Source organism: Rhineura floridana, chromosome 3 (assembly GCF_030035675.1).
Source record: "Rhineura floridana isolate rRhiFlo1 chromosome 3, rRhiFlo1.hap2, whole genome shotgun sequence".
Lineage (NCBI taxonomy): Eukaryota > Metazoa > Chordata > Lepidosauria > Squamata > Rhineuridae > Rhineura > Rhineura floridana.
The window spans coordinates 57350611-57374143 of record NC_084482.1 but is presented as its reverse complement, the minus strand read 5'-3'; the positions used below and the strand labels follow the sequence as shown (position 1 = coordinate 57374143).

The 23533-nt window shown below is 42.7% G+C and overlaps 1 protein-coding gene across 4 annotated transcripts in view; it reads left to right on the top strand.

Moving 5' to 3' along the window:
• The first annotated feature begins 1638 nt into the window (after positions 1-1638).
• Positions 1639-23533, top strand: part of ABCC3 (ATP binding cassette subfamily C member 3) — a 114593-nt gene continuing 92698 nt past the window's right edge. For 2 of the 4 annotated variants that reach the window (XM_061616016.1, XM_061616014.1), the window contains exon 1: positions 1651-2154. In XM_061616016.1, the coding sequence (XP_061472000.1) occupies positions 1837-2154 (318 nt within the window). In that variant the 5' untranslated portion in view covers positions 1651-1836. Of the gene's footprint in view, positions 2155-23533 lie in introns of all 4 variants that reach the window. The other 2 variants (XM_061616018.1, XM_061616017.1) reach the window with 2 other exon arrangements.

The window sequence follows — 23533 nt, the reverse complement described above, 5'->3', positions numbered from 1 at the left end:
GCTTAAAGAACAGCTTTGCAAAATTTGGAGAAGTGTGCATTGCCAAGAATAGCTGTGTTTCAGTTTGCATATTGTTTTGGAAAGTGCTGATTAAGTAGTTTGCATTGAAATATGAACCAAACTGAACCTTCCTCCTCCCCCCCATCCCTACAGGTCAAGATCTCTGCTTGCTCACCCTCCCTCATTTTTTTTAATAAGGAAAACTAGGCTCAACAGATGTGCCAACCAGTGGGAGAAAGAACGAGCAAGAGGGCAGCCCATATTCACCTTCCCTCATTCAGCAGAGGACTAGACACACTGAGCCCAATCTGCTCTGAAATAACAACACCCGAGGGAGGGAGGGAATCAAGCTGGCTACTCCTTGTAGATGCAGTTGACTTGACTCCTGCTGGAAGCCTTGGTGGTGGGGAGTGGACCTGCTGGGCCTAATCTTCTCTGCTGCACTACCAAGAGAGTCAGTGGGCCGAGGCAGCAACTTTGACTCTTTCTGGGCCCAGTCATCCACCCCACCCCTGCACTGTGCAGAGAAACTGAGGGTGGCCATGCAAGAGAGGTAGGGGCAGTCACTGCTTTCCCTGGCTCACACATTCTCCCTCACGCAACCCAGTTGGCTCCGGCATTTTGGCACCTGAGGCAGAAAACCCCACAAGCACCTCTCCCTGGGAATAACACAAAACAAATATTTTTTTATTATTTGATTTATATCCTGCTTTTCCTCCCAGTAGGAGCCCAGGGTGGCAATATATGAATTAAACTACTAACAATTTGTTGCTGCTCTTTCGTGACATCACAAATTAGCTGCCTGAAGCACTCTTCCAGCCCTAATTCCACCCACTCACCCACAGTCTGGGCAGCACTGTGGACTTCCGTCTTGAGTGTTGCACTTCCCAGAGTGAGAGGGCAAGTGAGCAAGTGGAGAAAGCAGCAGCCGTGTTCCTTGGAAACTCCCTTCAGCACTTAGGTGGTCCAGCAAGCAGCAGTAGCTCTGTGCCACCTGCCTGCACTGTGCCCTCCAAGTCTGAGGGGAAATGGTGCAGCTGGGTAATTTTAGAACCTGGATTTAATGGTCTTGTAAAGGGTGGGGGTGTTTAGAAAGTCATTTGTATTATTCCAGTTGTAACACACACCATTAATATTTCTCTTCACCCCACTAAAATCCCTTGCTTATAAACTACTTCTACATTCCTGATATACCAGAGCAAAAAAAAAAAGTTGGAAAAAAACCCTACCTTTGAGCCTCTGCAGTTTCATATTTTAAACTCACTTAAATCATAGAACCATCATGACTACTACAGAAATAAAATGGAGCTTGCTTCTACTGCCCTGATGTTAAACACATTTATCTGAGGATAAGCATCATGTTATTGTAGAAAAATATCACCTCTTTTTAAAAGTAAAGCTTATAAAATGAACATCTGTAACTGTTCCCATGCCCTGTCAGCTGCCCTCTATCTATAAATGCTTGTAAAAATAACTAGAAATTAATGGTGCTGTAGCAACTAGCAGGGTGAGCTCTAGTGGGCCCTGACATGATGCCCATGCTGGCCCAGGTGTTGAGGCGGGGCCTGTCCGCCACCGGCTGCCCCTATCATCTGGCACTCTCTGGGTGGTCATTCGCGGGGTAGGTGGTGTGTGAGGCTCTGGGCTTTGCGCCGTGGCCCAGCGCTAACTGCACCACTGCGGAGAGGGGCAGAAGGTGGTATTGCCGTGTCATATGGCACAGAGTAGCGTCCCTACCAGCCAGCCAAAGGGGCCCAAGTCTCCTAACAACTAGCAGCTCAGCGGAAGGGCTTCAGTGGGCTCTCCTGATGCGCCGAGGCCTCGATCACAGCCCAAATGCGGGCCCTGTCGAAGCTTGCCTGTAGAAAAGGAAGTTTAAGATCGCAGCAGGAAAAGACCCCCAGCCCCAATCATTCTCGGCTCAGTCTGGCGTCTGCGCTGCCTGGGCGAGCCCTTCCCCGCCCACCGCACCGTGAGAGGCAAACATCCGCCCTAACGTGGCGGAAGGGAAGCGAAGGCGAGCCAGGCGCAGCCGGCACTGCAGAAGAACCAGAAGCATTGGAGAGAAGAGTCAATCGCCAGGCTGCTCCTGAAGACTGGCCCGCCGCTGCTGAGATCGGAGCCATGGACGCTTTCTGCGGTTCTCCTTTCTGGGTAAGTAAGCATCCCAGCCCCCAACTGCTGATCACCCGGTGGCCTTCGGAGACTAGCGCGTCCCTAAAGCTGCGCTGCAGGCACTAGTTTTCCCAGAGTGGGGACGGGTCGTGGAGTTTCTGGTAATCTGCCGATCCTTGTAGGAAAAGACGGTCCCTCTATTAAACAAAGAGGGGGCGTCATCTGGCAACCGGGACTGCAACCTTCGGGGTTTTCAGCGAACTTTAAAAGGATGGAAAGGAGGGGAAGGCTGGGGAGCCGAGGTTTATGTCTGCGAAACTCTCCTACCCGGCTTTGGAAAGGTGCCCACCCACGCACCCCTGCGCGGCTGGAGAGAGAGAGAGTTGGAGGCGAGTTGTGTGTGGCCCGCATGACACGAGGGATGCAAACTTTTCAGAGGAAGCGCAGATCGCCGAGCTTTGATGTGGGTTAGCAGATCTGATTAAAAGCAGGGACTTAACGTAGATTAAAAAAAACCCAACCCTTGCGGTTTAGGAGCCTACCTATAGCCAACAGATATTTCTATCAAACTTTAAAAAGCAGGGAAAGTGGGCAGCTATAGTGAATGCACCAGGGGAGCAGGAGACCTGACCTTCTCTCTGAGATACTGTACTGCCCTATAAAATTGTAGAAATTCAAACACAATATGGGGTGAGTTTTCACAGTCCAATCCACTTCCTATGCAGCTTGGAAGAATTTGGTAACATGTGCCTCTGAGCATATGGTGAGTGGTGGCAATACCTGCCATCTCCAAAGATGGAGGATAACATTTTTGTATGTTTGTTGGTGTTTTTCTTACTTTGCTTCTTTCCTGTGTTACTACTGTTTCTACAGAGAATCCAACCTAGAAAATTATATTTCTCTCATTATTCATCCTAGAAATCTATTGGTCAATGTCCTATACTGGTGAAGACAGCCTTTTGTGTTTCAAATTGGAGGTTATGTTCTATTTCTATTTTGGGTTCATTAACATTTGAATCTGAAACTTCAGTTTGATGTAAAATCAGACTGATTACAATATGTTGCCACTTAAGCAATGACTCTAGCTGTTTGGAAAAACAAACTTGGCCTGCCCAAGATGCATGTTTTCAGCCTGCTATGGAGGAGAGCTTTGCGGATATCATGGACTGTGAAAAAGACAAATAATTGGGTGTTAGAACAAATTAAACCAGAACTATCACTAGAAGCTAAAATGATGAAACTGAAGTTATCATACTTTGGACACATCATGAGAAGACATGATTCATTAGAAAATATAATAATGCTGGGAAAAACAGAAGGGAGTAAAAAAGAGGAAGACCAAACAAGAGATGGATTGATTCCATAAAGGAAGCCACAGACGTGAACTTACAAGATCTGAACAGGGTGGTTCATGACAGATGCTATTGGAGGTTGCTGATTCATAGGGTCGCCATAAGTCGTAGTCGACTTGGAGGCACATAACAACATGCTTAAACTACTCCACTTAAGGTAAGGTGGGCATGGTCAATTAGAAATATAGAGCACAGCTAGAATTTTGCTAGAATATATTTCACCTCTCACTGTTTTAACTTGTACAAATTGAGATATTCCTCATGTCCACTGGAAACTATTCTGCAGATTAGTCAGTGCCATTATTCCACAATTTTTCTTAGAGTTTTTTTAGTTTTGCAAAGTGTTGCTGTACTTCACATATTCACAGAAACATGTAGACAAGGTGCTTGCGATGATGCGGCCAGCAACGTGTCCTCTCGACCCTTGCCCTTCTTGGCTTATTAAAGCTTGCCAAGGGGGTTTGACCAAGTGGATCCAGTGGTCAACGTATCATTGTGGGAGGGAGTGGTTCCAGCTACCCTGAAAGAGGTGGTGATCTGACTGCTCCTGAAAAAGCCCACCCTGGACCCATAAGGTTTATTGACCGGTCACAAATACCCCTTTCTTAGGGAAGGTGGTTGAGAGGGTTGTGGAGCAGCAATTGCAAGTACTCTTGGATGAAACAGATTATCTTGACTTATCCCAGTCTGGGTTCAGACGTGGTTATGGGACTGAAATGGCCTTGCTCACCCTGATTGATTACTTTTATCAGGAGAAGGACAGGGGAAGTGTGACCCTGTTATTCTTACTTGATCTCTCAGCAGCTTTTGATACCATTGACCATGGTCTCCTTCTGGGCCAACTTGGTGAGATGGGTATTGGAGGCACTGTTTTACAGTGGTTCCGATCCTATTTCCAAGGACTTTTCAGATAATAGTATTGGGTGATTGTCTTTCGGCCCCCTGGCCGTTGTGCTGTGGGGTGCCATCTTGTTCCCCATGCTGTTTAACATCTCTATGAAGTCCTTGGGAGCAGTTATCAGGAGATTTGGGGTGCCGTGTTAGTAGTACGCTGATGATACCCACCTCTATTTCTCTGTAACATCTGAATCAGGAGAGCCGTGCAAACCCTGGACCGGTGCCTGGACTTGGTAGTGGGCTGGATGAGGGCCAATAAACTGAGTCTGAATCCTAGCAAGACGGAGGCGCTGTGGGTTGGTGGTCCCCGAGGTCAGATAAGTGCCTGCTTTGGATGGGGTCATTTTCCCTCTGAAAGATCAGGTCCATAGTCTAGGGGTGCGCCTGGATCCATCTTTGTTGCTAGAGGCCCAGTTGACCTCAGTGGCTAGGGATACCTTTTACCATCTTCGGCTGGTAAGACAGCTACGGCCGTTTCTAGACCGGGGTAACCTGACCACTCTTGTCCATGCACCAGTAACTTCCAGGCTGGATTACTGTAATATGCTCTATGTGGGGCTGCCCTTGAGGGTGGTCTGGAAGCTGCAGCTGGTGCAAATGCGGCAGCTAGACTGCTCACTGGGGCAGGGTATCACCAACATGTCACCCCGCTGCTGAAAGAATTGCACTGGTTGCCCATTTGCTACTGGGTCAAGTTCAAGGTTCTAGTTTTGGTGTACAAAGCCCTATACAGCTTGGGACCAGAATACCTGAAACACTGTCTTATCCCTTATATACCCAGTCAATCACTGTGCTCTGCAGGTGAGAGCCTCCTGCAGATACCGGGCTGGTTCACACTGGAGCTCAACTCCATTTTAAAGGCAAAGCTTTTCTCATTGCAATGGAGTTTAAAGGTTCACACTTCTTACATTATATGAGCCCTCAATCCCCTGTTTTGCATTAATACTGAAGGGGAAGGGTTAATCTCTCAGCTACCTAATAGCCACGCCCTCTTAAGGTCAAACTATCTCTTCGTCTGGTTACCTTGGCAACCAAGCATGCTCAGGTTGTTCCAGAGTAAAAAACAAAAAACAAAGGGAGGAGGAGGGAGTGGGCGTGGACTCACCGAAGCATTGGGGCTAAGCGTGTACAAGCCCCTAGAGATGCAAAGCCAGATGGTTTTTCCTTCCCTTTTTGGATTAAAATTGGATTGATTTGCTTCAGATTTAAGAGAGAAAGCAGCGACTTGCCTTCCCATGGGCTGAAACGTCATGTAAACTCAGCAAATTTAACAGGCATGCTAGTAGCACCGATCTCGGAGTAAGTCCCCATGTGAACGAGCCCACCATCTTATCAGGAGGTCCGTTCTGCACAACATAGGAAACAGACCTTTAGTGTGGCGGCACCTACCCTTTGGAATGTAAACCTTTTTTTAAAAAATATGTTTTTAAACTATTTTTAAAAGATGTTTTTAAAGCTTTTTTTAAAATATGTTTTGTTTTAATATATTTTAAAGTCTGTTTTTATGATGTTTTAAAGTGTTTTTATTGCTTTTGTTTGCTGCCCTAGGCTCCTACTGGGAGGAAAGGCGGGATATAAATAAAATAATAAATAAATAAACAAACAAAAGCAAAAAGAAATGATTTGCTATAGAAAACTTCACTAAAATGGCAAAGTAAATCAAACATATTTAAAGTCAATATTTGAACTATATCATCTGTCTTAATATTGTTGCTTCCTCCCTGCTCAGCACAGCACATGTCTTGTTTTTGTTATTTTGGCTGATTGCAGGTGTCATCACCACTCACCATGTGCTCAGACACACATGCTACCAAATTCTTCCAAGCTGCACAGGAAGTGGATTGGACTGTGAAAGACCACCCCAAATTGTGTTTGCATTTTTACAAATCTGTAGGGAAGTACAATATCTCAGAGAGGAGGTCAGGTCTCCTGCTCCCCTGGTGCATTCACTATAGCTGCCCAATTTCCCTGCTTTGTAAAGTTTGATACAAATATCTATTGGCGATAAACCGCAACTTGGTTCTTAAACCGCAAGGGTTTTTTTGCCTATTAGTGAATTTCTGTGCTTTTAAATCCAGGAAGTAAGAAATAGGATCCTGTGCAAGTTTGCTGAGAATGCATTGATCATTTGCATGCTTATTGAGTTCAATGGCATTTACTCCCCTGCAATCATGCTTAGGATAGTGGAACTGACCACGGAGGGGGGGAGGGCTGGAGTGGGCAGTGGAGAAGGAAGAAGGAAGAGAGGAGGAAGGGAGAGGGGAAGGAGGAGAAGGGCAGGTCTGATTATTTGCATGCTTTTTGAGTTCAATGGGATTTACTCCTGTGCAATCATGGTTAGGATAAGTGAAACTGGGGGAGGCGGAGGGGAGGAAAGGGAGGGGGAAGGAGGGGATTGGAAGGGGAGGGGGGAGAAGTGAAGGAAGGGGAGCCCTGGGGCAAAAGGGAGATGATGGGAGGGAGGAGGAGGCGGGGAGGGCAGGTCTGATCATTTGCATGCTTTTTGAGTTTGATGGGATTTACTCCTGTACAGTCATGCTTACGGTAGGTGAAAGTGACCTGGGGGGAGGGGCAGGGAGGAGGAGGAGGGCAGGGGGAGAGAAGGCGATTGGGTGGGTTGGCACTTGGCAGAGGGAAAGCCCCTTTCTTTTCCAAAAGGAAAACATTGTCAAAGTATCATTGTTTTTCAGGGTTTTCCCCACTTTTTTATTCTATAGCCCACCCAATAGTCTCCCACCCAAATTTAAACCAAAGCTGCCCCTGGCCACATCCATACCAGATCTTTATGTCACTTTAGACAGTCATGGCTTCTCCCAAAGAATCCTGGGAAGTGTAGTTAGTGAAGGGTGCTGAGAGTTGCTAGGAGATGCCGTGTTCCCTTCACAGAGCTTCAAGTAGAGTGGCTGACTGTTAAACTACTCTGGCCACTGGAGCTCTGTCAGGGGAATAGGAATCTCCCCTCAGCATCCTTCACAAACTATACTTCCAAGGATTCTTTAGGGGAAGCTATGACTGTGTGAAGTCAAATATATGTCTGTTGTGGGTGTGGGTGTGGCCCCCTGGGTAGTCAAGCAGCTGCTAGTCTGGCTTTTAGAACACTGACAGTTGGTTCTTACTAAGCATGCCTGGCCTTATCATTGAGTTCAATGCTAAATTTCTTAAATTAATTAAAAATCGGCCAGGTATTTTTTAAACTTTAAAACTGCAGAAGATAAAGGTCAGAGTATGGGGCAAGGTCAGTAATAGGATTAAAGGTACTCTGTGAACATGGATGATTTTAAATTAATTTCAACTAATTATGAGAACTCTAACAGAAAAAAAGTCCAAACGGTGTCAGGTTTTTTCTCTCTCTTTTTAGACTTTGAACTCTAGGTTCTCTTTGACTATTTGGTGTATCGCCATGAAAAGCAAGCGTTTCTGAGTTCAGGACTATAAGTTTTGTAACATTTTGTTTTGAAATGAGCTTATGGGAAGCATCAGAATGGCATGAGAGTGTTTTCAATTTAACATTTCGGAATGCAAAAAATCCATGCTGGCTGTAGTGTACAGCCACTCTTGTGGCTGTATAATAAGCACAATGTATCCGGGGAGCCTAAATCGTGCAAACTTATTGCTTGTAGAGATGAGGACATATAGATATCCCAAAAGGGCCAAACCCCAGAGGTCAAATATCATGGGGTAAGAAAATAATAAGCTCTCCTTCTCAAGTTGTCAATTCATTATCAAACTGGTGAGGGCCTGCAACAAATTTGCAATAAATCCATAATATATTGGGGAGAAAGCAAAAACCTGCCAAGGCAGGATCTAATTCAGCAATTCCCAATGTGGGCGGTAGCGCCCCCCTGAGGGGCATTACAGCCTTTCAGGAGGGTGTTGGCATGACTACAAACTTTAGGGGGGTGTTGACATTTGGCGGTCTGATGCGACAGTTGAATCATTTAATTTTATTTAATACACAAATCAATTTTTAAACTGTTTTGTCCCCAGTTAGAATGTATTTAATAGTCTCAATTCATGGAAATAACACTATACATAATGTGCACTCTTTAGTAAAGAAATTCTGAATAGCGGCCAGTGTCATATCAAGGAATGGGGATATTAGCCACACCCTGGCACTAGGTAATGTTCTGATGCTGTCTTGAGGGATATTGGAACCAATCACGAGAGAGTGTTTGATAAGCTGGGCGTATTGGTGGAGGGCGCATTCTTCCAATGGATGAGTGCTGTGTGCAAACGGGTGATGCAGATAGTCAGTTATTCGCTGGTTTTCTTCAGGAATGGGACACACTCGCTACCCGTTGTTTCTGTGATGTTTAAATGAACTTGTTTAACGAAAGAATGCCAGTAAACTGAATGAGTTTGTTGTTAAGTATATTAAGTATAATAGGAAACATTGGCATATACTTAATCTGAGGGGGCGTTGGGCACAAATAGATTTTGCAAAGGGACTTTGGGTCGAAAAAGGTTGGGTAACGCTGATTCTAACTCATGCCTGAGGTATATTTAAATATTTTGTTTGGTTCAAACCTTGCAACCAAACAACACAGATACATGTGCATTGATTCCTACTGCAATCAATGAAGCAAAGCACTTGGAAACATTTTTAGAATTCAGACATGTTGCTGACATACCATAAAACAGTTGCATTTTTCTAGGAATATAAAACTCTGTCCGCTTTCCTACTAACTTTCTTCTAAAGGCAGAAGAGGGTACTCCCTGGTACTGCAAACCAGACTAGACAGGTATTTTCGATTGCTTACTATCATAGCATTGTAATGCTGGGCAAAACCAATACACAAGTTTGAACAAGGTAATTGCTAGAGGCAGTGACTGTTTCATCATGGTTGGAGTTTCACTCAGTCGGGCATGGGATGAATATTTCTTTCCACTAGATGTATGTTGATACCTAGTCCTGCTTTTGGGGGGAAATTTGGGTCTGCAACTTGCTCACTGTTCATTGTGAAGCAGTTCTTGTTCCATCTACTGAAATGGAAATATTTTAGGTTGCATTCCTAGACCCACTGGCCTGGGGGTAAGTACCATTGAATTCAATTGTGGTTTTACTTTTGAACAGACATGTATAGGCTCCCTCTGCCAGATACATTGTGTCCCAGTGGAATGAAATGGGTATTAACACATAACTGAAAAGGGCTCAACATTTTTCATAAGAATGGAATTTTCTTGTGTTAGATGAATATGTTAGTCCAAAGGTAAAATGCTTTATATAGTCTTATATACTCCCTAGTAAGTGTGTTCTGGATTATAGCCTAAACGTTTGTGTGTTGTAGAAATAGTTATCTATGAAATATATATAGTGTTTGGACTATGACCTGGGAGACCAGGGTTCGAATCCCCACACAGCCATGAAACTCACTGGGTGACCTTGGGCAAGTCACTGCCTCTCAGCCTCAGGAAGGCAATGGTAAACCCCCTCTGAATACCGCTTACCATGAAAACCCTATTCATAGGGTCGCCATAAGTCGGAATCGACTTGAAGGCAGTACTTTTTTACATTACCTTTGGTATATTTCTATGCCTATGATGGGTCATTGCTCTGCAGAAGTAAATTCCCTGTGTATTGCCCCAGCTATAACTATGTAGCATGAATGGGGGAACTCATGGACCTCTAGATGATACTGGACTACAGTTCCCATCATGCCTGACCATTAGTCATGTTGGGTGGAGCTGAAGGGAGTTGGAACCCAATGGCATCTGGAGGGCCACTGCTGTATACAGTAGTGTTCTATAGTGACTGGTTTTATAAGACAATTTATAAGGTATTGCTGGCAGTGCTTACCTAGTTTTTCTGGTGGCTTGTTCAATGCTTTTGTAGTGGCTTCAGAGTTCAAGGAGCATACCTTCCTAAACCAAAGGTTTGAGCTTATTACGAGATGTCCAATGAAGTCTGTATAAAAAAAACTTGCAAGATTCTGCAGTTATAATAATTTATGCCAAATCAGAGTGCCACACAATTATCTGTGCAGGTGCTGCTTTACAGAGGCATAGCTCTTAGAAACTGCAGCTGAGGAGGTATACCTGTTTTCTGGACTGCACCACCAGAATGCAGGTCAGGGGAGCGAAATAAAAAATTAGCATGTCAGCCTAGGCTACCTTCTATGGGTGTTCTGAGAGCTCCACACTCCCCAGGAGTAACTTCAGGGGTGGGGGATGATATCCAGAAGAACTACTTGAGGTATGAACTCCTTATTTTTCCAATGCTGATAGTAACTTGGGGGGAGGGGTTATTATTAGATATGTTGAGGAAACAGTACTAGGGAAAGGTGTAACCCCTTTTCTAATGCTGCTGATCCAATTATAATTGGAGCCCCCAGTGACTGCTTTAATTTAAAAATAAAAGCATTGGGAGATATGATCATGGATCTTGCATAGTTAAGCTCTCTGTTTGGATTCTCAGTTAATTAGAACTCTGTCTTCCAACTTGGGCTCCATGGGGGGGAGGGGGTATTTGTCTGTGGCTCTCCATTGTCTGTAAGGGAAGTGTATGTACTTACTAAGCTTTATACAAGTGTAACATGGCATGAATGGAAGGGATGGCCCCAATCCTATGTATGGATAGGATTTGTTGAAGGCTGGCCTTCCCCACTATGCTCCTCACTCAACCCATGCTTGCTGTAATGTTGCCCTTCTGGAAGTAGGCTATTGCCAACATAATGGGTAAATTCATTACATCAGTATGCCTCTTCATGTTTGATGGTTCAAGGGGTTTTTGCAACCTCTGCCCAGCAAGTGTAATTCAAAGATAGGTCTGTTAGTCACTTACTGAATATCCTTGGAGTCTTTGTGCATAAGTTCTGTGAATTTGCAGTATATCACCTGGCCCTTTGACAAATCCATATGCACTTCTCAGATGTGTGGTGCCTGCTGTGTTATTTCAGTGAAGCCCCTCTCTCATTAAAATGGGACGTAAATATAACAATAAATAAATAGGCTTCTTTGGGTGTGCCCCATTAAAAACAACCTAGTTTCATTTCCACTATTTGTTTGGAAGGGTAGTAATCTCCACCTACTTAAAAGTGGAATCGCTCTGCTTGGATAGCCCTTAAGATTTATTTGGTTACTTTTATTTTTTTTATACTATGCACTTTTTTTATCCTTACAACAACCCTACGAGGTAGATTAGGCCTAGAGATAATGCCTGATCCAAGGTCATCCAGTGAGCTTCGTGGCTTTGTGAGGAGTTGAACCTCTGCAGTCTTAGTTCAGCATTCGGACCACTACACCAATCTGGTTCCTAAGCTTGATTGTAAGATGCTGGCTTAGGGAGTGTTTTGATCTGTGACATTTTACATGATGTTGGCATTGACAGCAGTATTATTATTTGCTTACTGCAGATAAAGGTTTATTATGGCAACAGTATTTTTCAGACAGTGGGAGTTGTATATGTGTTATGGTCTCATATTTGGCTCAACCATCTTAAACAATATTTAAACTTTCTATCCAACTCGTATTTATGCTGGGCTGAAGGGAGCTGAATATGGCAGGGTCCTGTCTCTGCCAGCAGAAGCCCCTCAGCTGCGGTGGGAGGGGTGCCGGTGGAAGCTGGTGTAAGGCCCAAAAAAGGGGCATTGTGAGGGGGTGGAGGAGGAGGAGCCGAGTGGGAGACTTATGCAACATCCAACTCCCTTTTGGAGCGCTCCTGTGGATCCCGATCCAGGCCAAAGTTACGCGGAGAAAAAGGTAGGTCTAAGAAAATATAACAGAAGTCAATGGGGAATGCTTACTCACCAGTAGGGATATTAATGAAAGCGGGCTTTTTCTTTTCCATTCATGTGTGCAACTCCCACCTGAGCTGATGTTTAGCCAGCCCAGCGGCTCCCAAATGGCAAATGGATGCCACGGAGCTTTCTGCCAGCTCCTCCTTTGCTGACACCCCTTCAGCTAGCTACCCATGAGTTGGATGGCTGTGTTTGTGCGTTAAACTTGAAGATGGTGCTGGTAGCAGAAATGGTGAATGCTGCATAGGCTGATCTGTCTAGAAATAGATGGCCAGCTCTTCTCTTTTGTGTCAAGAGCCAATGAAGTAGTACAGAAGGTAATATGCTTATAATGACATCACAACAGAATTACGAGCAATACAAACAGAGCTGAATCCACATTGGAAATGAATGGAAACTGGAGGAGTCCCCTGCTTGGCACCTCTTTCACAATAAAATTAGACTTAAAATAATAATTTTACTCCCTTTAGGAACTCTAGTTGTAGCCTAAAAGAGCAAAGGTGTTAAGAAGATTGGAACAGCTGTACCCGTACACATTGCTGACAAGAACTTGATATAGAACAACTTGGAAATTATTTATCCAACATCATTAGGTGCATCCCACTTTTTAAATACATCATTGTCAATGCCAAGCATAAGAATTGAGGCACTGTTCAGGAATCCTGCAAGATAAAAGTTCTAGGTGAAAGGTAAATTACAAGCAGCCTTCTATTTTTATTAATATTATTTAAATTTGTATGCCACTTTTCCATGTAAGTATGCTCAAAGTGGCTCACAGAAGAAAAATGCACATCACCACATCAATACTCAATCATTTCAAAACAACAATTTAACAAATAATTCCATTTGATTACATGAATATTATAATATTTAAAGTCATCCTAAAACAAACTATCAAACAATTAAAATATATCAGTTAATGACAAGCATAATAAATATTCCAGTACTAAAATACAAGAAAACAGTCTGTCATCCCCAGGTCAGATATTAGAGCTTCTGCTAGCTGCTGTCATTGTGGCTACCAGGAAAGGGTTTAAAGCAGTGCCTACTGTTATCCCTTCTCCAAATACCAGCCAGAGTCCTCCCAAAGAAGTGCCCGCAGCTGTCTCAGGTGTTGCTGGTCTGGAAATCAGGGTTAACATCATCTCCCTTCACCTGCACTGTTGAGTTGCCAGAAAAGTTCCATTGTACTTAAAGTGCCACTAGTCCTCAGCAGGGCAGATGTTCTAGGAATAGGGGAGGGGGTACAAGAAAACAGTCTGTCACATCAGCTCAGATGTTACAGCATCTGATGGCTGCTGTCACTGTTGCTAAACAAAGCAGCAGCTGCCTTTTCTTGTTTGGTAAATCCATGGTCTACTTCACTTGCCACCCACAGGCTAGACCTTTTTCCTAGTTCCAACCTGTAGCTGCTTTTCTCTTTCCAGGAAGGTGCTGCTCCTGTTCTACAAGGTGATGTTTGAAGATGCTTATGCAAATATCTGTGTATCTATATAGGGTGTGCAGGTCTTGTGAGATTTGCAGGAACCAATTAAAAATGAAGGAGAAACATTCTGAACAGCGAGCTGCTTGTCTAGGCTGTCCTCTTCTAGAACAGAGAGAAGCCCTTTGCAGGTATTCAGTCCTCATAATTAGAACTGTGGTGTGGTGAGGAAGAGTGGGGCTGTTCCTGCTGGCCACAGCCTCTCTGTTGCATTCCTGTCAACTGGTCCCATTGGGAGGAGGTCTGAAGCATGGAGGCTGTTATTACTGTATTAGCCTATACATGTACAGTAGGGCCCCGCTCATACAGCGGGTTATGTTCTGGACCCCCGCTGTAAAGTGAAAACCGCTGTAAAGCAGATCCCATTGACTTACATTGACCAAACTGGCGCCCGGCGGCAAAAAACACCGTAAAAGCGGAACAAGCGCTGTAAAGCGGGGCCTTTCTACAATTCACAACCGCTGTATTAGCGGAACGCTGTAAAGCGATGCGCTGTAAAGCGGGGTCCTACTGTATGTGATTTGAAACCCTGACAATGCAGTGTTCTAAATCATGTGGGGAGCCCAGATGTATATAGCAGCCTCCCTGCTTCAGATCTTCCTCAGCACACAGCAGGTTGCAGGGCTGGGGCCGGCACGGGACATGGGGAGCAGCAAACAAAACCCCACTCTTTCCCTCACACAATCTTATATCTAGGAGCTTGGAAAAGTTACTTTTTTGAACTACAACTCCCATCAGCCCCAGCCAGTGCCATGCTGGCTGGGGCTGATGGAAGTTGTAGTTCAAAAAAGTAACTTTTCCAAGCTCTAATCAAGTAGCCAAAAATATTTTTAAAAAACACTTAAACAGGAGATAAAAAGAAGCTAAAGGACGCCAGTCAATCCTGCAGATTTTTTTGAGACAAGGCACTGTGGAAAGAAGAAAGAGGTGTTACAGGGTTATATTGGGACCAGCAAAATTCTGCAATAAAGGAAAGGAACAGAAGTGGAGTAATCCCCACATCAGTAATTTGGCAACAGCATGGGATTATTTAAATTCCTGTTTGCATAAGGAGAGGTGGACTTAAGATGGCGACAGGGTAAGAGTGTTTGGACGAGCTCTGTTCCTGTTTTCTATTTTTCACTATTTTACTAACTCAAAAGACACTTTGTTAGTTATCTATATTGATAAGAGACTATATAGAAGATTTTCCTCTCTCTTAGCATTTTATTTTCACTGTTTTTTATTGCTTGAGCGGAGCCAAGATATGAGGAAGTGAAGAAGCGAGGAAGCGAGGGAGCTGTCTGACTATTTATTAATCAAACTTTGACTGCAGCAAACAAAGCCCTATTTAAACTTTCAGATAACATTAAGATAATCTCTACAATAACATCATGGTCTTGACAAGAAGCGAAAGGAGAGCCCTGGGAGACTTACCACAAAGTCCTCTGATTATTGAGAAACAAAATAAGAAGACTACACAGAAGAAAGCTGATTCCCAATTCTCTAACCCTATATCTCCTCGGAATCCGGCAGAAGCGGACGCAACCAGCAATTCAGAAGAACGAAACATCCATCCTCTTCTGAGGAGATCAAGTCCCCCTCTTGAAGTAAAGAGCCAGTCTAGAAGATTGAACGCCGTTTCCGCCCCATGTGAGGCGATCGACTCAATCGAAGGAAAACCTCAGACAGTGAAAGAGGCCGACCTGGAAAGTATACAGGCAACTCCAACTAATATACCAGAAGAAATTGGTCCAACGATTACAGGTTGGCTTCTTATGCTTGCTTTTGATTTGGATGCAATGAAGAACTCTCTTGAAGAAACAAATCGCCTTTTAACATTGGTCCTTAAAATACTGGATACTAAGGAGAGTTCAGCATCAACCTCTATCACCAGATCCTCCAGCAAGAAACAAATAGGGGACAACAGTGATTTAAAAAAAATCAGTCCAACTCCAATGAACTCAAAAAATAAGTGTAAGCTGATAAAAAACAAAAAGACAAAAAACAAAAACAAAATTAAAAAATCAAGTAATGTTAAAAGTAACAAGAATTGTAAAGAAAGGAAAATGAATTTTAAGAAACTTTTTAAGCTCCTGGAACAAAATACAACGGCAAATAAACAAAAAAGTGCTGGTTCTCTGTCTTGTAAGAAGGGCAAAAAGGAAAAGACAAACCCAACTGGTAACCTTCCTAAAGGAAACAATGCTTCTTTGGACTCAGTTCCAAACTCTCAGATTACGGCCCAACCATTAAATAATGACTCTTTTAATATTTCTATGAGCTTTCAAAACGGCGCTCATGACCTCTCAGAATATCTTCAAGACCCCTGGACTGATATCCTGTTGAGACAATCACTACCACGGACTCAGATGAGAAGCCAATGGACATTAGTTTTAGATCCACATCAGCTAGTTTTCGAAAATTTCCCTAAACCGTTAGGCCGATTGCAACAACATCAGCGTATCGCGCATTTCTGCGATCTACTACAACCAAGGGTATCACTATGTCCTAATGATGTAGTACAGATAAGATATCTATATTACAACGGACACAATGCTCGGGCTGTGGTCCGATTCTCTTCTCTAAGCGCAGTAAATAAGATACTAGCAGCTAGATTAACTCTAGTCATTTTCGGCATTAATATCTCAAGATATTTTGAAAATAAAGCCCCTCCCTTACCCCTTTTCCCAAACCCAACCCCTCAACTATTCTCATCTAATCTTAGAATTTCCCAGAGACTTTATAGCTCGAAGGCTGTTGCACCTGTTCCATATGAACCCCTAATTACTTTTACAACTGAAAGAGAAGATCATCCCACCACCCAGGACTCAAATCCCTCGCCATATGGGAAATTTAAACCCTTTATTTACGAAGAGATCTCATTACTTGATGCATTTGGTGCTTTACCACAACCATCTCAAAATGAGATAATTACTAGATTAGACTTCTTAAAAAAGTGTCTCACTGAGTTAAGACTCCAGAACGAACGATCAATCCACCCGGAAATGCCAAAGTTATTAACAACTCCGAAATCACTGGCAAAGCCATTAAAACCAACCCAATACAGATTGATAGATGGTTCACTGGGAATTCAACATGACAGTGATATACTAAATCAGATTGCCCCAACTGAACTAAACGAGAGGGGTATAGCGGAGAATCTTTCCCCTCCTCCTAGTTACTCCGATAATAACTCGAAAATCTCTCCCCGATATGAACTTGCTAGACACGCGAAAATTGATCCCCCGGGGAAGTGGGATAGCATGCGCTTTTTGGAGGCATATGAATTAGGGATATCAACCCCTCCCCTAGAACCTAGGGAGGTGGAACCTCTACATAACAGCCAGTCAGGTGCTTTTTGGCCCCATAAGCTGCTCATTCCCACAAATGGCAGTATAGTACATCCATCTTTGTTCGACGAGATCACGACCTTGTGACAGATTCCCATCCTATCATGGAATGTTAATGGATGGGCAAATAAGAAAGATGACTTAGAATTTCTAGATTTCTTAAGCAAATATAAAATTATTTGCTTACAAGAAACTTGGATCATCTCTGCTGAAGATCTACTCCTTCCTAACTATCAATCTTTTTTAACGCCGGCCGTAAAACCCTCAGGGAAAGGCCGCCCAAAAGGAGGCCTAGTAACCTTGATATCAAATATGTACTCATCCAAAGTAAACATTCTATCAACTTCTTCATCCCAATCAATCTTGGCCCTCAGGATTAGGGATATAATGGATGAGAACCTGATTTGTATCAATGTTTATATTCCCCCGATGGGCGCTCTTGTTTCAGAGGATAATAATGTGTGGGGTAAACTGAATGAAACCCTTAACCAGTTCGAAGATTTATATCCAAATGACTCCCTCCTTTTAAGTGGGGATTTTAACGCTAGAATTGGGAACCCACGGCAGATCAGTATTAATTCATCAAACTGGGCTCCAGAGGGCCAAAATACCAATCAGTTTAGATCTCTTCAAGATCATAAGACAAACAAACAGGGCCTGCTCCTATTAGATTTAGTGTCAGCACACTCCTTAGAAATATTAAACGGTTCCCCAGTAGATTCCTCCCATGGCTCTGTTACCTATAGATCTGCCCTGGGGACAAGTTTAATTGATTACATGATCACATCTCAAACATTGCTGTCAGCTATCGCCGTTTTTAAGGTCGTATATAGACCTGAGAGTGATCATTTCCCTCTTCAATTAACTCTAACGCATTCTAATTTTGTTAAGTTTCCACCACCCCACAAGGAATCCCCCAGTCCATTGAGAAGGATTCTCTGGTCTGAGAATAGGAAGAACCAGATAGTATTTCAACTTAGCTCTAACCCATATCAACTGATACACCAGGGAATATTAGATGGTACACTCGATCCAATACTGGCATTTCAGGACATCCTTTCTCTGTTAAAACCCTTCCTGACTCGCAAACCGCCAGTAACAAATAGACCACACTCACACATAACATCACACTCACTACTAAGGTTAAGTATAAAAAATTGCTGAGACAAAAAAAAATTAGATTTCGGTACTCTTAGATGGCAGAGATTAGTTGAAGCGGTCTCGACAAAACAAGAGCGCCTTTTTTGGCAGCTAGCTAATTTAGGAATGGGAACATCTAGCCAAACTTTAATACAGCATATTACATCTTCTGACTGGTATATTCACTTTGAGAGACTATACTCTTCTCTCTCACCCCCTCAAACTACATCTCCGGATTTAACCATCTCGTCCTTACCACAGTGGCCCCCTGTAACCATCGAAGAAATTATAACCTTAATAAACTCGTTAAAAAATGGGAAATCTCCAGGCAATGATTTTCTGCCTCCGGAAATTTTTACACATCTACCTGAATGGTGGGCCCCTATTTTAGCTGTTATGTTCACTAGAATCAATTATTTTGGAACAATTCCGGAGGGTTGGAGACGGAGTATTATAGTCCCAATATATAAAAAAAATGATCCGGCGGATCCCTCTAACTATCGCCCTATTAGTCTATTGAATGTGGTAACCAAATTGTATAGTAAATATCTTCTACAAAAGCTAGAGCAGTGGGCTGATTTAAACCATCTAATACCCCCAGAACAGATTGGGTTTAGGAGAGGGTCTTCTCCAATTGATCATTGCCAAACTCTCAACTTTTTGGCAAACCAGACCATAACAGGCCCCACCAGACATCTCTATGCGGCATTTGTAGATCTAGCCGCAGCTTTTGATTCTGTGGATAGGCACAGGCTGTGGACAAAACTATACAACATGAAAATAGACTGCCGACTTTTGTATTTAATCAAAGCCTTATATACAGATACTGTGGGTCAAGTGAGAGTAAACCGACAGGGGAATTTGACGCCCCCAATTGCGGTTGAGAGGGGAGTCAAGCAGGGGTGTCCTCTTGCCCCTTTACTGTTTAATTTTTTTTAACTAACATTATTGCTGACTTATCGGATCCCCAATATTTTCCTCCCTCCATCGGTCATAGGAAGATCTCTGCATTATTTTATGCAGACGATATGGTTCTCCTCTAATACCTATTGGTCTGAGAAAACAGATGAGAAGACTACATGCTCTATGCAAACTTGAGAGGCTTAACATAAACTACCAGAAGACAAAAGTTCTAGTCTTCGGGAAAAGACCGGTGAGCCATAAATGGTCGATGGGAAATCATCAATTAGAGCAGTGCCGCTCTTTTAAATATTTGGGGGTGATTTTTTCGGACACCCTTTGCTGGAAACCTCATTGGCTATCGATTAAGCAACTAGCAACAAGAACTGTAGGTGCAATTTTAACATTCTTCCGCACCAGCGGTGGATATCTGATTCTCCCAGCCCTTAAAATCTTTGAGGCCAAAGTAGTTTCCCAGATCCTGTACGGTGCACCGATATGGGGATCGGATGATAAAGCAGTTCTGGCCCTTGAGACAATTCAAACTAACTTCTTGAGGCGCCTTTTGTCGCAGCCCCAAGGAACACCTGCGGCAATGCGCCGCGTGGAGACAGGTTTACCAGCATTAGGTGCTCGTATACACTTAACGCTGTTAAAATTTATAAGACCTTCCATGATACAGAAAGACAGGGAATTACTAAATTTATGCTTAAATCACCCAAATTCACAAACTATTTGGGGAGTTAAAATTGAAGCCATACTACACAGATATCATATAACGATACAAGAATTTAATTTAATAGATTCACATAAAAGCCTAAGAGCAAAGATGTTCCAACACTCCGAATATTTAGATCATTTGTCCCTTTTAAATTGCCGAACTGCTCCCTGGTATTGGCGATTTAAGCAAGATCACACCTGTTCCTCTTATCTTCTTCAGACACTACCTGTACCCCTTAGACATGCATTTACGGCAATTAGTTTTTTTACTCTCCCCAACTCAGAAAGAGAGGGAAGAATATTTAACATCCCTAAGGATCAAATAAAATGTATTTGTGGTTTTAATGGAGCAGAGGACCTTCCACACTTAATTTTAAATTGTCCAATATATCAGATTCCTAGAGCAAAATTGCTACGGAAGTGGTTAGATATCGGCGGGACGAGTATGGAAGCAGACAAAATATGCCTCCTACTCTCCGATTCAAACCCCGAGATTACTCATAATGTTTCTCTCTTTGCATTAGCGGTTCAAAAATTAAGAGTCAAATTTGCCTCAGAATTACAAACAAGATAGCTGCCTTTATTGAATTCTTATTGGATTGTCATCATGCGAGAGCTTTCTAGATTTTGGCACAATTTAACGCTTTTAAAATCTACATAATTTTAACATTGTTTTAACTACTAATATATACTATATGTTTGGTATTGTATCTTGTGTTGGCCTATGGCCCTACAATAAACTTGAAACTTGTTTGCATAAGGTAACTTTGAGGAGAAGGAGGAGGGTTGAAATTGCCCCTGTATCCTGAGTAGGCTATTACTTTTGCATATCTGAAGTGTCCTAGATTTGCCGATGCTGTTTCCTTGATCATTTGGAGAAATAGCAAAACCACCTCCAATTGCTCTAATTGTCAGACTATGGTGATGTCTACCCAAGTTTTTCTGGTTCTCTTGTATTTATACCAGGTGGTTTTGTTAGACATGGCAGAAAAGAAATTTTTGTGGGACTTAATTACAGGGACTGGATTACACCTGGTCTAGGAGGAAGAGACTTTTTCCTTGTGATGTTTTAACAACTACTACTAACTGTAGCCTTTCCATCAGTGTTGAGGATTAAAAGCTGAGTCACTCCATGAGCCAGCATCCAGAACAATCAGCTTATTGGTCATTAAATCAAAACATATTAGGGAATAAAATATTTCACAGTTGGATTGCTTGATGGCCCTTATTGCAGATTGAATCTTACTTTTAAAATAAATAAATTTACATGTGCTCTTTGGTGGGGAAGGCCAGGTAGCACATGATTCAAGTTGGCTGTGGCAGTGGTGTGTGCTCCATGATTTTGCACAAACATAGGAAAGCTGCATCATATCTTTATGGCCAAAGAAATTCTGCATTTGGAAAACTTTGACTTTCTTTTTTAAAAGGGAGCTTTTTGCCTTTCTGGCTTTAAAGTATGTGACCACTGTGTGATGTCATTCTGAAGCCAGAGAGAGGCTAAGTGATAAAGCTAGTGGTCTAGGGGAGGGCAGGTTGGGAAGCTTAATTGCTTTCATGGCTCTATGCCCATAAGTAACAGAAGCAAATTAAATTATGTAAACTAATGGAATATGTGAAAAGGTGCTTGATTTGTACAACTTACACAGGCTGCAAAATCCAGCTTTTCTTGGCACAAAATTTGGGCCATATTGGTGCAGATATGTTTGTGAAGAGTAGGTCTTTGCAGCAATTTGCCATCAAATTGTGTTGTTCCAACTTCTACCATACTGGTTGATTTTTGTTCTTCCTTCAACACTCCTCCTAAGATTTAACATACAGTTTGATTAACATTGTCAGCACTCAGAACTGAAGTTGAAATGGCCATTCAAGTCACTTGAGTCACACGGAAAGGTCTGTGGTTTTTGGACACTGTATTAGCACATAAACCACCACCCACTGGTTGCTGTGATGGCAAGAGAAAGACAATCCATTTGTCTGGCTTGATCAGTCTTGTCACCTGGCAGGTAGGTAGATTATCCAAACAGTATTGATGCTTCTTGACAACAGTTTTCTTCGAGCGAGGCAGCCTGCCTTATTGCTAATGAGCATGTCTGCATGATGAAGATGACAGGGAAGTTATTGAAACAGATGGTGCCTGTTTTGTGCTGGCTTCCAGAATTTCTTAGCCCAAAACTGAAAGGAGGTTACTGTTACGGCCTCAGGTTTCATACACTTCTGTACCAGTTCAATCATTCAAATGAGTGAGTTAAATAGGAAACAAGGGGACAGGTTTCTTTTGTCCATTAAGTACAGATAGACAATGGGACATTTCAGGCACAACAAGATTTCTAGGACTTTCTAGAAATGGAGAGGAGTAGATAGACTTACCATACATGAAGGCTCTTTAACTTCTTCCAATCTGCTCCCATCCTTCAATAAACAGCCCAAATCCAGCAAGAGTGATCCATTGCATAGAACACCTTCCACATGAACTGCCAGTGCACATGACTGTGCATTGAGATACATATCCCATCTGTTTTGTGTTGGTAACCCAAGGTCTTTTGAATTAGCTGGATGCATCTTTTTATGTGAATGAAGATGTGCATACATATCCAGGGCCACCATTTGTTGCAGTTTCTGATATTTATGGGTAAGATGCTCAAGTGTATGGAGGGTAGTCAATTCCAGGTTTTCCTGGACAGAATTATCTAGATCGATTTCAGTCTATCTTCATATCTGGTTATGGGACTGAGGCAGCCTTGGTTACCCTGGTGGATGAGAGTCCATTCCTGTTGTTTCTGCTGGACCCCCTCAATGGCTTTCAATACCATTAGTTATGGCATCTTGTACCACCCGGCTGGAATGATTGTGGAGGAGCAGTCTCTTGTTCTTCTTCAAGCCCTTCCCGGAGGGTGCTGCTGGAAGACACCAGTTTGACACCTGGGCTGTTGGCCTATGACATCCCTCCAGGTTCCATCTTGTGCCCCATGCTATTTAACATCTGTTTAACATGAAACTGCTGGGAGATATCATCTGGAGATTTGGAGAGCGGAGTCACCAATATGCATAGATGACACCCAGCTATTTTTCTTCATTCCATCAAATTCTAGGGAGGCTGTTGTGCTTCTGAACCAGTGCTTGAGGTCAGTAATATGCTAGATGAGGACAAACAAATTGAAGCTTAATGCAGTCAAGAAAGAGATGGTAAGAACTAATAATTCCAGCCTCTTTTGGACAGGATAGTATTCCTTTTTAAAACTCAGGTACACAGTTGTGGGGGGAGGGGTACTCTTGGATCTGGCCTTGAACCTGGATGCCCAGGTGACCGCTGTGGCCAGGAGTACTTTTTCCCAACTTAGATTATGATGATGATGATTCACAAACTGTTGTTGTTGTTAGCAAATACAGTTCAAACAAATACAATTGGTAAGGTTCATCTATTTCAGTAGTGATTTTTTTTAGAACATTAATGATTAGTTTCCTTTACTGTTCATAGCTTTCTTTCCAACTGAGAGAAGCTGGAGAGTTCAAAGTGGATATTTCAGTTTTTCCACAAGCACTTGTCCTTCAGAATTGGGTGCATGTTACTCCTTTACTATTTATTTATTTATTATATAATTTATATCCTGCCCTTCCTCCCAGCAGGAGCCCAGGGCGGCAAACAAAAGCACTAAAAACACTTTAAAACATCATAAAAACAGACATTAAAATACATTAAAACAAAACAACTTTAAAAACATTTTTAAAAAAAGCTTTTAAGACATTTTTTTAAAAGGTTAAAAAACATTGGGTTTTTTAAAAAAATAAAAGGTTTAAAAGGATATTTAAAAAGCAATTCCAACACAGAAGCAAACTGGGATAGGTCTCAACTTAAAAGGC